Source organism: Malaya genurostris, chromosome 2 (assembly GCF_030247185.1).
Source record: "Malaya genurostris strain Urasoe2022 chromosome 2, Malgen_1.1, whole genome shotgun sequence".
NCBI lineage: Eukaryota > Metazoa > Arthropoda > Insecta > Diptera > Culicidae > Malaya > Malaya genurostris.
In genome coordinates, this window is record NC_080571.1 from 102,297,243 (window position 1) to 102,313,761 (window position 16,519).

Here is a 16,519-nt window from a genome sequence, read left to right on the forward strand (position 1 = left end):
CTTTGAATTCAACTTTGAAGCTTTTTGGTATTGTCATCTTCTGTATCGGTTTAAATTTTAAAAACTCATCACCCTGTAATTCCAGAATCGGAAGCTGGAATCGAATAAAATTTACCAATTTGTTAAAGTTACCCTGTATTGAATATATCTGCATTTCCCCGGTAACCAATAAGCACATACTAATGCCGCATGATGACAGCAAATAATCGCTTATTGGCATTTCAATCGCACTTGAGACTGAATTAAGGCCGACTTTGGCAAAATATACGGCTATTCATATATAATACTTGTTTATGGCTGGTGTGCATTCTGAAAGTTGAATTCTGATTGATTTACAACAGATGAGCTTTCAGATTGCTGATATTGAGCTATAAGCATTTTTGGTGCTCATGAAAGGCTATTTTAATGCCATTATTAGTGCTTAGTGGTTACCTGGGTTGTGCGTGTCCTAGATTTTGTACAGTTTTCAAAATGGAATTGAATTTGCAACAACGAGTTTGCATTAAATTTTGCGTTAAAACGGTGCGACGACATTGAAAATGTTAGAAGAGTTCTTCGGTAACGATACTTTGAAGAAAACAGTCGTTTCAGTTGAAAAAAAAAGCGATGCTCATAGTTTTCATTGATTACAAGGGTGTTGTGTACACTAAAACCTCAATTTACGCGAACTTAATTTACGCCAATTTAATTTATGCGACTTTTTTATTTGAAGTAACGCAATTTTTAATTTAAATTACGCGATGATCGCGTAAAAAAAAGGTTTTTGCATAATGATGGAAATTTCAATGTATATACATATACAAAACAATCTAACATGCTTCAGGGAATTGAACATTGTGCAATATACATTAATGAATTGTTTAGTTTCGAATAATCTATATAAGAGCATGGGCATCATAGAATTATCTAGAAAACAAATATTGTATATAATCGCTTTTATATAACTATTGAGTGCGGTATGTATTCGTAGTACTATTTAGAGAAAATATACATACTCCATCCAAAAACTACCTGGAGCTCAGGCCATAAGATCTACCAATGTAACAAAGTGCATTAACGAACTTATCACTCTCGGTCTGCTGAATGCTTGTATAGATGTGTTAAGACCTTTTTTCACTGAAGTTCTTGGACGACTGGGAATGTTCCGAAAAGAGATCAAAACACACAAGTAAGCAGTACGTAGCTCTACGACTATCACAGCATTGAAAAACTATACATAGACTGCTGAATGCTCGAACAGATCTTAAGACCTGTTTTCGCCGAAGTTCTTGGACGACTGGGAACCTACGTGGAACACCTATAAATAGACAAGTAAGCAATGTGGAGCTCTAAAAGTATAAACCACAAACAAAAAAGGCATTGGCCGTTGTCGTTCTTGCTGTGACACAGTATAGTCCCTAAGGACAGTACTCCAAGTAGTTCTTGGATCTTGGAACATCACTTAAGCATTTCCATTCAAACGTAATTTGAAAAACCTTTTTTACGCGAAAAATTTGAATCCACAAGATCAGACCGCCAACAAGGAGTATGATTTGGGCGTTATGAGACGTTTGCGTGAATCATTTCACCGAAAAAGACCAGATTTGTGGGCAAACAGCTTGTGGATCTTGCACCACGATAACGCACCGCTACACAACGCCATCGTTATCCGTGAACATTAAGATAAAAAACGAAATGAATGCCATTCAGCAACCATCGAATTCAGTTCGCTTTCACATCTCATCCAAGTCAATCTATACGCTTACGTTCGGGATGAGAAAAACCATGTACAGTATTGTGTGGTAAACAATAGAACGACCTCGAAATGAGTGAACCAAACGAACAAAAGCTACCTCCGACACGAAAGAATACAATTGTTGTTGACTTCAGGCAGTGCAAAATTCGACCTTCGATACGAGAACTTGAAGGTATGCTTAAGGAGCAAATGCATCTTGACATCAAACGTGTGCATTTACTTCAATGCAATAAGACAAATAATGTTGTTTACATCCAGTTTTATAAAGAGTTGGATGCAATTCAATTCGCAAAAGACAATAATAATGTGCACTATGTGGAGCACGAGAACATTAAGTACAACATTCCAGTATATATGGAAGATAGTGCTATAGAAGTGCGTGTGCATGATCTTCGTTCAAGCGTCACCGATTCTTATATTCGCAAAACTATGTCCCAATACGGAGAGATTCTCTCTATCGAAAAAGAAAAGTGGAAGAACTTTTTCCCCAGTATTCTAGATGGCGTACGTTTATTACGCATACACTTGAAGAAGGCTATTCCTTCTTATGTGATATCCGGTCAAGATACAAGAATTCCGTGCAAATCACTCGTTACCTATAACAACAAGATGGCCACCTGTCAATATTGCCAAAAAGCTGTTCACTACGGTAAGCCATGTGATAAACTGGACAAGGAGATAACCACACCAAAGGACAACGGTGCTTCCTTCACACCAACCCCAAACAACCCCAGTAGACCTGTGACAGCCACCAACAATGAAGCATCTCCTTCAACGAAACCATCCAACGTATTCCCTATAGAACAAAGTACACCAGCTGCAGTTAACAACTTACCTTCCAAACCAACCAGCAACTGCAACCAATGTACAACAAGGCGCGTCTACAGCAACTCTCAACGAGCCCAAGACTACGATCAACAAGGAAAACGAAAAGGAAACGGAAATCACACACAACACCGACGATGAAGCAATGGATGATGAGATATGCCGCGGACGAAGTGACCCCCGATCCTCGTTGGATGGAAATGGAAACTCATCTTCCCCTAGAAAAAGGGTGACAACGAGATCCAATAGCAAACGAAAAATTTTGAGTAACAAAAATTTAAGCCAATCGGCCACGTCTTTTACGCAAAAAGGCCAGAATAAAAATTTTATTATAAAAAAAACCATCGAATTCACCTGATTTGGCTCCCTGCGACTTTTTCCGCTTTTCGCTCTGTGGTACGCATTTCAACACCCGAGATGAGATTATGGAAAAACCGCAGATGGCCATACCGAAAACTGAATATACAAAAAATGTTTCGAGGATTGGATCAAGCGCTGGCATAAGTGTGTTGCAGTCGATGGGGAGTACTTTGAAGGGGACAAAATCGATTTTGATGAATAATCTTGTGTTTTCAATTTTCTGAATAAATTCCGGGAGCTTTTCGATCAAGCAAGTATTTCGATTAGGCCCAAAAGTGAAACAACTAACAAAAAATTTTATTTTCCTACGCTAGTACAATAGAAATCTGTAAATATCACGCAACATCGCAACATACAATATTCAAAAGCAATTACTATTCAAGGAACACAAAAATACTATTCATTCATTCCAGTTCTTACAAACCAGTTCCGACTTGAAAGGATTCCTAGTGTCAATTGTACGCAGTAGGGGAGCCCGGGGCCAGTTGGCCGAGTTTCGCTTTCGGTATTTCTGTACTCTTTCTGGTTAGACTTTTTGATAAACGCTTTGCTCTGTCATGAAGATACACCTTTCGAGCAAATGTGTGATTTTTTCATTCCTGAATAAAAATCAGAAAGATAGTTATTAACAATCAAATGCGGAGAAAAAAATCGGCCAACCAGCAACCCCAGAGCTGGGGTAGGTTGGCCGAGTTTAAAAAAATATGTGAAAAACATCAATTGTATCAATTAACGTTTTTATTAGTTAAAAAAGTTAGTATGCATAATTTCTATTATGTAAGTACGTGAAAAAACTGGTTTTTGAGTCTTTTTCACTATTCTGGAATTAGTTTCGGCAGCATTAGTAAACTTTTTCAGCTTCCCTTCTACCTTTTTCTCTACCAGCGTCCAATGCTACTTTTATTTGAGAATTGGTAAAATTTTGGATCAATTCGCGATTCGCAATTTTGACGCTCCTCCGCACCAGTTCGCATACTTACTTTGGGGAGAGGTCTGTTATTTTCAGGATGGCTTATATCGGCAGCAGATTCTATATTGATGGACGAGTTTTGTTCGGGGTTGGGTCAATCTGCGAGAAATCCTGTCAAGAATTCTAAATGCTATAAGTTTTGATGGCATTTGATTCATAAAATATTGGAATCATCTTTTCTATCGAAAATTTCTAACTGTTAACGATTCTAATCTCTTATTTCTATTTGTCAATGATGTTAACTTATTTCCATTACTTATTCCTCATGTATATTTTTCCTTATAATCATCAATATAAACATACAATCCAATTTCGTCCAAAAAAGGGTAACATTTCACAAATATCCAAGTGCACTTTACTCTAAGCTAAAATTACAACTCGTCCAACCAACCCACAGTGATGCCAAGGTGGCAGAAATCCAAAAAATAATTTTTTTTCCTGCACTATATTAATTTTGTTGAATTCTCAGATAAGCGAAGGATTACAGTTTAAAGTATAAAAGTTTTTGAATAAGAAATAATCTCTCCATATCCTCTCAAAGATAGGGTAATACAAACTTTCTTTTCAACCTTCCATACAAAATATATGGCGCAATGATGATGTTTTGCGATTAGAGTCCTATATAGGTAGGAAAGGGCTGCCACTGGTCAATAGTATTTGATTTTATAGCATTTTTTCTCTACTTTTCAAAAACCACTATGCGATCCTGCACATCTCTGCACTTTAAAGGTTATTTTCGATTTGGCGGGGTCGACAATAAAAATCACAAACACAAGGGCTATACTTTTGTAAAAAAGTCGGTGCGAGTAAAATTTAAATAAACTGTTATATGATAAATAAAATCAGAACATTTATAACATACATAAAATAAAACACCTATAGTAATGTCGTTAAATAAATCTATTTATAATATCAAGCGTTGGAATAGATTAGTAGCGTTTTTCCTGCTAAGTTTCATGATTTTTAGTTAGAGTATCATTGCAGTACCGTTTTTCAAAGTACAGTCCATCGTTATGTGCCACTTTCTGTCATCTTTCTGGTAGGACTCGGACACCACGTTTGGAACATTCCTTTTTCTCAGATTCGACAAATGAATCGATCCAATTTTTGGTGGTGTCGTAGTTTTTGAAACTGACCTGACAAGTTATGCGCCATGGATTGGAGCGAATGGCAACCGTATGGAGCTATGTCTGATAAAAAATGGCGACTGGGGCAGAACTTTTCATTGCAGCGATTACAAAATAAAAGCTTTTACAACTTTCGAAACATGAAGTCTTGCATTGTGATGAAGCAAAAATATTATGCCATGAAGATCTTCATATTAAGTCCGTTTTTCATGCAATGCTTTGTCCAAACGCAGCAAGTGTAATATGTATATGGAACCAATGATGGTGTCACCAAATTTGAGTAGCTCATAATAAATAGCGCCCAGTTGATCCCACCACATGCACTTTTTCTGTTGTCCGGAACTTTCTTGTAGTCCATATAAAAATTCCCAAATTTGAACCACGGAATCCACTTTATGCATGTTTGCTCAGCGTCATGTTATCGTCATTTTTCATTTTACATAGTTTAATAAGATACTTTAACATAATAAAAATCCACTATTATTAGTAAAGCGGTAATATTCAACCAAATTTTATTTGGTACTTGTGTTTGTGTTTTTTCATAAAGTCGAAAAACTTAAAAAATGCAAAATGCAGAGCATTTTTCGAAACTTAATATTTTTGTTGAAAACAGAAAAAAAAACACTTTTTTGATTTTTACTCTCCCGACTTTATTCATAGTGCAATAAACTACATCAGTTGTATGTTACAACAAATCAGAAAATAAAAATATTAAGACAAGCCCTCCTGGAGAAAATTGATGTTTTCAAGATATAAGGAAAATTTTTTTCTCTCAGTGTATACATTTTCCACACAGGTTTAATCATTATTTGAAGAATAGGTGAATACTCCTAATCAATCACGAAATAAATAAAAATACACATGTTAATTTATTAAAAAAAAGTCATCATTTTCCGGTCCATGCATCACGTCACTTTTAGGTGGATCGAATATTTTCTCATACATTGTCAAGATGGAAATATATTCGGAGACCTCAAATTATTAATAAAAAATCATCCAGCTGACGTTTATCGACGTATTTTTGGTTTTTGCCAACTTTTGTATGGAGTGGCAATCACGATTACCAAAAATAAAAGTGAAGTCATACTGAAAACCGATATGCAATTTTGTAAAGTTTTGAATACCCTCTACAATGGTACTACGTGTTTGAAAATCAAATATAAATTGATCTACGTTACACATATTACTTTACAAAAACAGAAATTTACTCACAAGTGGCAACAAAAGAAAACACGTACTTCTGTACAAACGACAACACAGAAACACCTAAAATTACGTCGGTACGCGGGTGACCTAATGCTCCACCAAAATCATTATAGATGTCGCCACTGCGCATAGCAGTCTTATCAGAAAAGCTACTCTACGAATCGGCCGTTCGGTAAACTAGCCCCGGTCTCCCCTATTAGCCGTGCAATATTTTTGTACGCTAAGAATCGGTTGCAAAATCTGTTGAGACAGAAAGGCCCAATTCAACAAAAGCAATGTAGTGCAAAGACTTTACTTTGCTTTCATTTCAGTTTCTGTAGATAAAATTGCAATTAGACGAATTTGTCGCTTCTCAAAAGTAAGGCTAGAGTAAACATGATAAACTTATGATACAAATTGTCTTCTTTGAGCGTAAAAAATAAATATGCAAAATTTAGGTCGAATTAAAAAATTGAATTTTACTTTACTTCAAATTTAAAAACTGAACAGCTACTGGAGTAACTCGGTTTGGAAATTACTGTTACTTCTACGATTCACCTAATTTTCGTTTTTGCAATGATCACCAGCAGAATACAGAATAGTGTTGTTCTTCCGTAATTTATGTCTAATTGTTAAAAAATGAAATGACCCTTTTCTAGCTTGATTCTAAATAAGATGGTTTTGCACTCATTTCTCTCTTCGACAGACGACATCTGGAAAGTACACCGCAAGGTACTGAATCCGACCTTCAACACTCGAATTCTGAACAGTTTCATCCCGATTTTCACCGACTGCGTGGGTAAGATGATCGAACGGATGTACGAGCACGACGATCCGACCAAAGCAGTGAACATTCTCGAGTACACCTCCCCCTGCACGCTAGGTATGATATGCCGGACTTCCCTCGGTGGCAAAGTGCTGGAACGAGAAGGAACAAAGGAGTTCATTGAAGGCTTGGAAGTGTGAGTACAGAATTACTCTTCGGCATCAGCAAAAACAACAAATAAAACAATTGAATACGATCATATTCACAGCATCCTGCACAATGTGGGTCTTCGGATGTTCAACGCCAACTTGCATCCGGAAATTGTCTACCGGTTCACCCGTTTCTACCGCAACGAAATGAAAGCTCGAAAGTTTTGCTACGCGTTTACTGATAAGGTAAGTTTACCGAAATTGGGGGTTCAACACAGTTTATGGTTATTGTGTTTCGTTTGCCTAGATTATTATTGAAAAACAAGCGGAATTCGATAAGCTGAAACAGAAAAATGACTCCAACAACAATTCGAACGGACTGTCTAATGGTCAAATAGATCAAATGAATAACAATAACAATAACGAAAATCCTGAAGAGGATGATGAACTGTCCTACAAGAAACCGCAAATCTTCATAGATCAGCTGATGACGATTCCGCTGCCCGATGGAAAGCCGTTTTCCCATTCTGAAATCACCGATCATATTTACACGATGATAGCGGCGGTGAGTATATTTTTTTGTTGTTGCCGGTGCTAGTGATTTGCTTTTTTTTTCTTTGAATGTTAATGATTTTCGTAATAGGGTAACGAAACATCTGCAACACAAGCGGCTCACACTGCCCTGCTGATCGCCATGCACCCCGAAGTACAGGAAAGGGCCGTCGCAGAACTGAAGGAGGTCATGCCAACAGCGGATACATGCTACAGTCACGAAGTACTGAAACAGTTGGTCTACATGGAGCGGATCATCAAGGAATCGCAGCGTCTCTGTCCGGTGGCGGCGGTGTTTGGCCGAAGAACCCTAGCCGATTTGCAGCTGGACGAGTTTGTAATTCCAAAGGGAAACATCTTCATCTTGAATGTTTTCGCACTGCACCGACGGAAAGAGTTCTGGGGTGAAGATGCCGATAAGTTCGATCCCGACCGGTTTTTGCCGGAAAACTCCAAGAACCGACACCCGTACGCCTATCTTCCATTCAGTGGTGGTGCCAGAAGTTGTATAGGTAGGTTACTATGTAGTAAAGGTTCAGTTGGGAGACGTTCTTCAAGTCAATTTCTATTGTCCCCACAGGAAATCGCTATGCCATGATGAGTCTTAAAACGATTATATCGGAAATGTTACGGAACTTCAAGCTGTCAACTGACATCAAGTTCGAAGACATGAAATTCAAGTTCAAAGTCTCAATGCACTTGGCTTCGGACCACCGAATTTTCTTGGAGCCCCGAAACCTGTACTCTTAACCGTTATTTATTAAATATTTTTATGCTCTAAGCTTACGAACCTCAAACAAACAGTTAGTTACCAATTACCAGGTTACCAGTTACCATCCGAAAATCGGACCCACACTATTTGTAATCATTTTGTAATGGATATTAACGAAACGGTAATAAAACACACAAAGGAATGGTTTTAATTTACAATTGCCTATCAATTAACTAGCAAATCCATTGAATCAACCCGCGATGGAATCAATCGGTTTTGTTTTTCTGATTTTTTTTGCATTGGTTCACTGACAAACGGTCGGTGCGCGGCGGAGCGTTGAATCGTTGAATTATCACACATCCATATCGCAAGTAGGTAAATACTGCACGCACAGCACGATGCCCAGCTGCTCAGTGCTTCAATGCATCAGACTGCGAACAACTCAGCACACTGGTAAGTAGCTAGGTTCGGAACGGCGCGGTGGAAGTGACAGCAGCAGCAGTAGAAGTAGCAGCAGCATAACATGTTTGGTATAATATGAGAGTACCTACATACCGGTAATCAGAGCGCGCCACTTGGTCAGCTTTGAACGCACCGTTTGCCTTAGATAGGTAGAATGACTGGAATTGGTGAATATTATGAGAAGGTTGAAACCATTTCTAGTTAAAAATCCATTCCGTTGGCGGTTTCGTAAGACATTACAGTTACCGGTTGTGCTGGTAGGGCTGAAGTTTGTTTTTAGCGATAAAGTTTTATTTCATCCGGTAAAAAATTATCATTTCAGATCAATCAGATGCAATGTTTGTATACTTCTTTTTAGATTTGACACGGTTTGTTGCCTTTGCCTAATTACTCCATCGATATTCATTTCATTTGCATATACGTGAAAAAAGAGATCTTTTGTGCACACAATTCAGCTGTGCATTAGAAGATTTTCCTGCTTGGGGTGAAAATTTCAGTCAAGATAATCGCTGTTGCCCGCGTCATGGGCACCAGACGGCTATCAAAATTGTTTCAGTGACGGCTGTCAAATCCAATTTGGCAGAACATATTCGCCTGTATCTGAGCTAGCCGAGTGTTTTCATCTTTCCATCTTCGTTGAAAATGTCAAAGATTTCAATGTGGAAAAATCCTGGTGGATACGGTAGTCTCATTAGAGGTGTATGTTTGGCAGCGCTGAGGCAGCCGGATTTACACGCTGACAGCCAAGCCTATGCGGGTGAATATGTCACTGGTTACTATTCTCACATGTTTCTTCGTCTTAAGAATTGCTGCTGTGAGTTCGTTTATTGTGCTGTTTTGACGTCGGACTTTGTCATTATTTTAGATATATAGCTACAAAAATAAAACCATATAAACATTGATCAGGTTTTGAGCATTTACATCTCGCCCAATTACACCTGAGTAAAAACCAGAAAATGTATAGAAGTTCATCAGACTTAACGTAGCTTGATTAAAATGAAACTTTGCATACGTCGTCGCACAACAAGCAATCCGACTCAGAACTGACTTTCAAAGAAGGCAAATGATTTTTTATATGAACTGTTTTTTCTTCGTCTCATTGGGTCTCAAAAACTGTAATTTATTCAAAAGCAGAGCAAATCACAGTCTTTCCGCTGCATTCCTTTTTGGAATTTGGCACATTCTCGAAACCAAACGTCTAAGCAATAATACATTTGAGCTTGATCCTTCATTACTCTTTGAGGATTGAAAAAAATTCTGTTTTGTTAGTTACTTTACTTATATCAGTATAACACATGGGCTGAAACGTCCCGGGCCTAACAACGAAAACACGTTTCTTTTGGTTCAAAATTAACTTTATGTAGCAACGTAACCTCCATCAAGAGTAACGCATTCATGCCAGCGCCTCTCTAACATTTCAATATCACTTTTGAAGAACGATTTATCTTTTGCCTCAAAATAAACCTCAGTACACGGAGAACCCTTCGATCATAAAATTGCGATATAGCAGTTTTTGATTTTTGCGATAGTTGATTTAACTAATCTCTTTTTGATTCAACCAAAATGGTTTTTGATTTGCATATATTCAAGTAGTTGAAAAATATGTTGTTTTGAATGCTGTCTAATGCCGGAGACAGTTGAAAGCAAAACAATAATTGCAATGCAAAATCAACAACTTTTTTAGTTGAAATCTGTTCGCGTCGCTTCAAAATGTCAATGAAAACAACATCGATGGTTAAAGCGTTTGGTGAAATTGTGTTCATTCGATTTGAGAATTTTATGATAACAAGTGTTTATCTAACAGCGGTGTTGTGATAAAGTTAACCTCGTTTGAGATGAAAAAGAATTGGTGACAAATTAGAAAATGTTAATGAATGATCATCTCGTAATCTTTCAGGTATGCGCAAAAATTTTATGCTTCAAATTCGATCATTATTTACTTCCAGCAGACTGTTTTACTTCCAGCTGTTTGTTACCGATGATGATGTTCATGCATTAGCAATAGAACGCTTTTTGACATGAATTTAATTTATAAAAGTAACAGGAGCGAAGGGTTTCAAACGCACAGAACGCGCTGCGATTGAATGGCGCGTTTGAATTGCCGTCGCAAAATTCCAATTCCCAGCGGTTGATACACACAAGCTCATATAAATTGACTAAAATTATCAGTGCATAACTTTAGTTCAACCGTTTGAAGGCATCATTTTAGGTAAATTTAATAATTTCGCTAATTTACTCGCCCCTCCGGGCACTTTTGCTGATTAAAAACGTTTTTCTACATCAATCATTTCCGATCGAATCAGAAGTATTTTTTTTAGAATTTAAATCTTTACTGATCTCAAAACAAACAAACAAATAAAACCGATTTATTTTTCAACTAACAGAGTTTTGTTTCAATAACAACACCAGTTATTTCAACTAAAATATTTGTTGAAATTGAAAGGTATGTGTCCTCACTAATTGACAGCATTTTTTTTTTCAAACAGTTAAATTAGTTGTTTCAACCATCGTTTCTGCTAATCGAAAAACAAAAATGACAGTTTAGTTAAAACAACAATCGATTAGTTGTACCAAATTTTAACCAATCGAATTCAGAAAATCAACTAATATTCTGGTTGAAATGGGATCGCGGGTGGTTCCGTGTACAGGCGAGCATTTTTTCAAGTCTGCGAACAGCCAGTAGTCGTTGAGAGCCAAATCTGGCGAATACGGTGGATGTGGGAGCAACACGAAGTTCAATTCATGTAGTTTTGCCATTGTTTTGATTGACTTGTAACACGGTCTTTATGAAACAAAATTTTTTTCTTTGCCATATGTGGTCGGTTTTTTGCAATTTCAGTCTTCAAACGCTCCAATAACGCTATATAATATTCACTGTAAATGATATTTCCTTTCTCAAGATAGTCGATAAATATTACACCACGCACATCCCAATATTCCGAGGCCATAACGTTTCCAGCCGATTGTTGTGCTTTCGGGCACTTTGGACAAGGTTCACGAGTTGCTATCCACTCAGATGACGATCGTTTTGATTCCAAAGTAAAGTGATGTATCGATGTTTCATCCATTATCACATATCGACGCAAAAAATTCCGGTTTGTTACGTTTAAACATGCCAAACACTACTCAGAATCATCAACACGTTCCCGTGTTTGGTCAACACAGTAAAATGCTCATGCAATATAAAGCCAATACGTTCTTTTGATATCATTGCGATGTCAACTAATTCACGCAACTTCACTTTTCGATCATTCAAAGCGATATAGAGGATTGTTTTCATGTTTTCTCCTTTAACCGCCTCATTTTGACGTCCACTGCGTTCTGCATCATCGGTGCCTCTACGACAACGTTCGAAGTCGGCAAAGCAACTAATAAGGCCCCAGGATGCGATCAAAGAGTAAAGAATGACTCGCAGACAACTACGGATCCAAATAACATTCAGGAATTCGGGGATCACAAGAAAAGTGAGAAAAGTGAATGAGATCCATTTGAGAAAATATAACCACTATTTCCAGTGCCTCCGAAATTGAGTGCACGTTTTCTTCATATTTTTGCACATTTTACCCCATTACTCCCGAACCGGAACTTCGATCCGGTTAACATTTATATGGGACCAAAAGACCTTTGGTTTGAGACTAAGTTTGTGAAAATCGGTCCAGGCATCTCCAAGAAAATCGAGTGCACATTTTTGTTACCTACACACACACACACACACACACACACACACACACACACACACACACACACACACACACACACACACACACACACACACACACACACACACACAGACACACACACACACAGACAGACATTTGCCTAGTTCGTCGAGCTGAGTCGAATTGTATATAACATTCGGCCCTCTGGGCCTTGGTTAAAAAGTAGGTTTTCACAGTGATTACATAACCTTTCTATATGAGAAAGTTTGCTCAACTCGGAAAGTAATCACCAGATCTAAAAACCAAAACAATAGCGTAAATACTTCTAGGAAGACCTTTCAATTTTCAACCAGTTTGGTCAAAATCGGCCTTTTAATTTCGCACACACAGCCATTTACCCAGTTCGTCGAGCTGAATCGATTGTTATATGAGAGCCGGCCTCCGGGCATCGGAAAAGTTTTTCAAAATTCGAGTGAATGCTATACCTATTTTTATATCAACAAAAAAGGTAAAACTGCCGAATTCAACAAGCCCAAGGTCATTAAATTTCATATTTGAATATCTCGAGCAAGAAAACGTCTAGAAGAAAGGTTGCTGAGAGTAAATCACTTGATTTTAATCAGTAAAATCATATTCTAGTGGTATTGATTGGTTAGTTTTTATCAAAAACTTGAAGTGTTGCAAATATCTTAATATTGTAGTAGCTGTAATTTCTTCATTTTTGAAAGGCACTTCAAATGCAAAACAAAATTGAAAATAACATTCACCGTCACGATTATTTCATTGTGCATAACACTAGAAATTTTTGATATTGAACCGGGCATTTCGGTTTAATCTGTTGAATAATTGGTTCGATCAACCAATTAACTTAAAACTTCAAATCACGCATAATTGAAAATCAAAAACTATTCAATTTGTAACAACTTCACGTTCGTTAAAATTCGTCTTCCTGTTCGACTTTTCGTACCGCATGTTATGAATTGCACGAACTGTAAAAAATTCGGACATATTGTAGTAATAAATCTAAATGTATAAAATGTTAAGGGCCTCATAAGGATAATCTTTGCGATAAAGGTATTCAAAAATGTGTTTATTGTGGGGAGAGTCCTCATGATGATCTTTCAGTATGCGCTGCATTTAAGTTGCGTAAAGACAAAATGAAGCTATTTCTAAAAGCACGGTCTAAGCGCACACATGCAGAAATGCTTAAAACGATCATTGATGTCCCACCTTTGGAAACCGGTTTTTCAAATCTTGCGGAGCCAGAGAAATCTGACTCTGACGGAAATAGTGAAGATACCTCGTTTGGCACTCCTCAAGGATCTGTTAAGAGGAGATTACCAAACCACAAAATACCAAAAAAGACACCTAAAATTACACCTTCAAAAAAAGATCCCCGTGTTAAAGCTAAAAAGCCAAATTTAAAACCAAAAACAGTGCCTCCTGGTTTGTCAAATTCAGGATTACTGAAGTTTTCGGAAATTGTAGAAAGGATTTTCGCAGCATTCAATATTTCTGAAACTCTAAAGAACATCATAACGGCATTCCTTCCAATAACTAGAACTTTTTTGAAACAGTTATCAGCTCAATGGCCAGTTCTCTCAAGTTTTGTATCATTTGATGGATAATTGATCATCCGCCGCAAATGATTCAATCACTGTCCTGCAGTGGAATTGTCGAAGCATCATGCCAAAACTTGATTCATTTAAAGTTTTGTTGCATAGTCATAAATGTGATGTATTTGCTTTGTGCGAAACATGGCTTACATCAAACATAGCCTTAAATTTTAATGACTTTAACATTAATGTTATTCCTTTAATAGATTAAACATTCCTTCGACTTCTAGTATAGAAGTTGTTGCTTGTCAAATAAACATTAAAGGAAAAGACACTTGCATCGCTTCGGTATATATTCCTCCAAAAGCTCAAGTTGGACAACGACAGCTTAATAAAATGGTCGAAGCCATCCCTGCTCCACGATTGATTCTGGGGGATTTCAATTCGCACGGAATTATGTGAGGTTCCGTTTACAATGATAACAGATCATCCTTAATATATAATATTTGCGACAATTCTAGCATGACGGTATTAAATATGGGTAGCATGACACGGATCCCAAGACCTCCTGCACGTCCAAGTGCATTAGATTTATCTCTTTGCTCGACTTCAATTCGACTAGATTGCACCTGGAAAGTATTTCCTGATTTACACGGTAGCGATCATTTACCAATCATCATCTCAATTAGCAGTAACAAAGGCATTGCTAATTCAGTTAATATTCCATATGATTTGACAAAAAATGTTGACTGGATTAAATACTAAAGCAGTATGTCAAGTACCTTGAACTCAATGGAAGAGCTCCCCTCACTTGAAGAATATGACTTCCTCGTTTGTACGATTCTGGAGGCCGCAGAACAAGCCCAAACCAAACGAATTCTTGGTCCATCGTCTAACAGAAGGCCTCCAAACCCTTGGTGGGACAAAGAGTGCGCAGATGCTAAGCACGCGAAACAAAATGCTTTCAAGACGTTTTTAAAACGAGGAGAAGGAACTCCTCAGAATTTTGAAAAATTCTCGACCAAGTACAAGAGCATACTTCGGGACAAGAAATGTAGCTATTGGAGACATTTCGTCGAAGGTTTGTCAAGAGAAACCTCAATGAGCACTTTTTGGAATACGGCCAGACGAATGAGGAATCGTAATGTAAACAATGAGAGTGAGGAATACTCGAATCGATGGATATTTGATTTTGCAAGGAAAGTGTGTCCAGATTCTGTTCCTACGCATAGCATTATTAGGGAGTCTTCTCCAAACAATGGACCATTGATAGCCCCTTTTCAATGATGGAATTTTCCATAGCACTTGTGGCTTGTAACAATAGCGCTCCTGGGTTGGACAGAATTAAATTCAACTTGGTGAAGAATCTGCCCGACCTTGCAAGAAGACGTTTGTTGGAATTGTTCAACAAGTTTCTTGAGCAAAATATTGTTCCACCTGACTGGAGGCAAGTGAAAGTTATTGTCATTCAAAAGCCGGGGAAACCAGCTTCCAATCACTACTCATATAGACCCATTGCAATGTTGTCCTGCGTCAGAAAATTGTTCGAAAAAATTACTCTACGACGTCTCGACACTTGGGTCGAGACGAACGGTTGTTGTTTTCAGATACTCAGTTTGGCTTCCGTAGAAATAAAGGGACGAATGATTGTCTTGCATTACTTTCGCCTGACATCCAAATTGCCTTCGCTCAAAATCAACAAATGGCATCTGTATTTTTAGATATTAAAGGAGCATTTGATTCAGTTTCCATTGATGTTCTTTCAGACAAGCTCCATCACTATGGACTTCCAGCGATTATAAATAATTATTTGCACAACCTTTTGTCAGAGAAATGCATGTATTTTTCACATTAGGTATCTGATAACAATATGCCAACAAAGAGTAAATTTTCTTCGAACAATAACAGGATCTTGGCGGGGTGCTCATCCGGTATCAGACAACGATACTTTCAGTGATGGAATATGGATGCGTTTGTTTTCGTTCCGCTGCAAACTCTCATATTATCATACTGGAGCGAATTCAGTATCGTTGTTTGCGAATTGCTTTAGGCTGCATGCATTCGACACATACAATGAGTCTTGAAGTTCTGGCGAGAGTTCTTCCTTTGAAAGATCGTTTTTGGGAGCTTTCATCGCAACTGCTAATAAGATGTGAGGTACTGAATCCCCTGGTTATAAATAACTTCGGAAGGCTAGTTGAGCTTCAATCTCAAACATGATTATTGACAGTATATTTTACCCATATGTCACAGGAAATCAACTGTTCAAGATATATTCCTATCCGTGACAGCCTCCTAAATGTCCCTGACTCAAATTTATTTTTCGGCACATCCATGCAGCGCGAAGTGCGTGGAATCCCGGAACACCTACGGTCGTTGGAAATCCCAAAAATATTTACAAGTAAGTTCAGGCATATTTACTCTGAGAAGATACTTTACACAGACGGATCACGAATTGAAG

The 16,519-nt window shown here is 37.7% G+C and overlaps 1 protein-coding gene across 4 annotated transcripts in view; it reads left to right on the plus strand.

The window, feature by feature from the left end:
- LOC131429626 (cytochrome P450 4C1-like) overlaps window positions 1-8,599 on the plus strand; it is a 95,347-nt gene extending 86,748 nt beyond the window's left edge. For all 4 annotated transcript variants that reach the window (XM_058593870.1, XM_058593868.1, XM_058593869.1 and 1 more), the window contains exons 2-6: window positions 6,909-7,164; window positions 7,237-7,363; window positions 7,425-7,682; window positions 7,761-8,181; window positions 8,250-8,599. In XM_058593870.1, coding sequence (XP_058449853.1) covers window positions 6,909-7,164; window positions 7,237-7,363; window positions 7,425-7,682; window positions 7,761-8,181; window positions 8,250-8,419 — 1,232 coding nt within the window. In that variant the 3' untranslated portion in view covers window positions 8,420-8,599. The remainder of the gene's footprint in view (window positions 1-6,908; window positions 7,165-7,236; window positions 7,364-7,424; window positions 7,683-7,760; window positions 8,182-8,249) is intronic.
- Window positions 8,600-16,519: the final 7,920 nt, after the last annotated feature.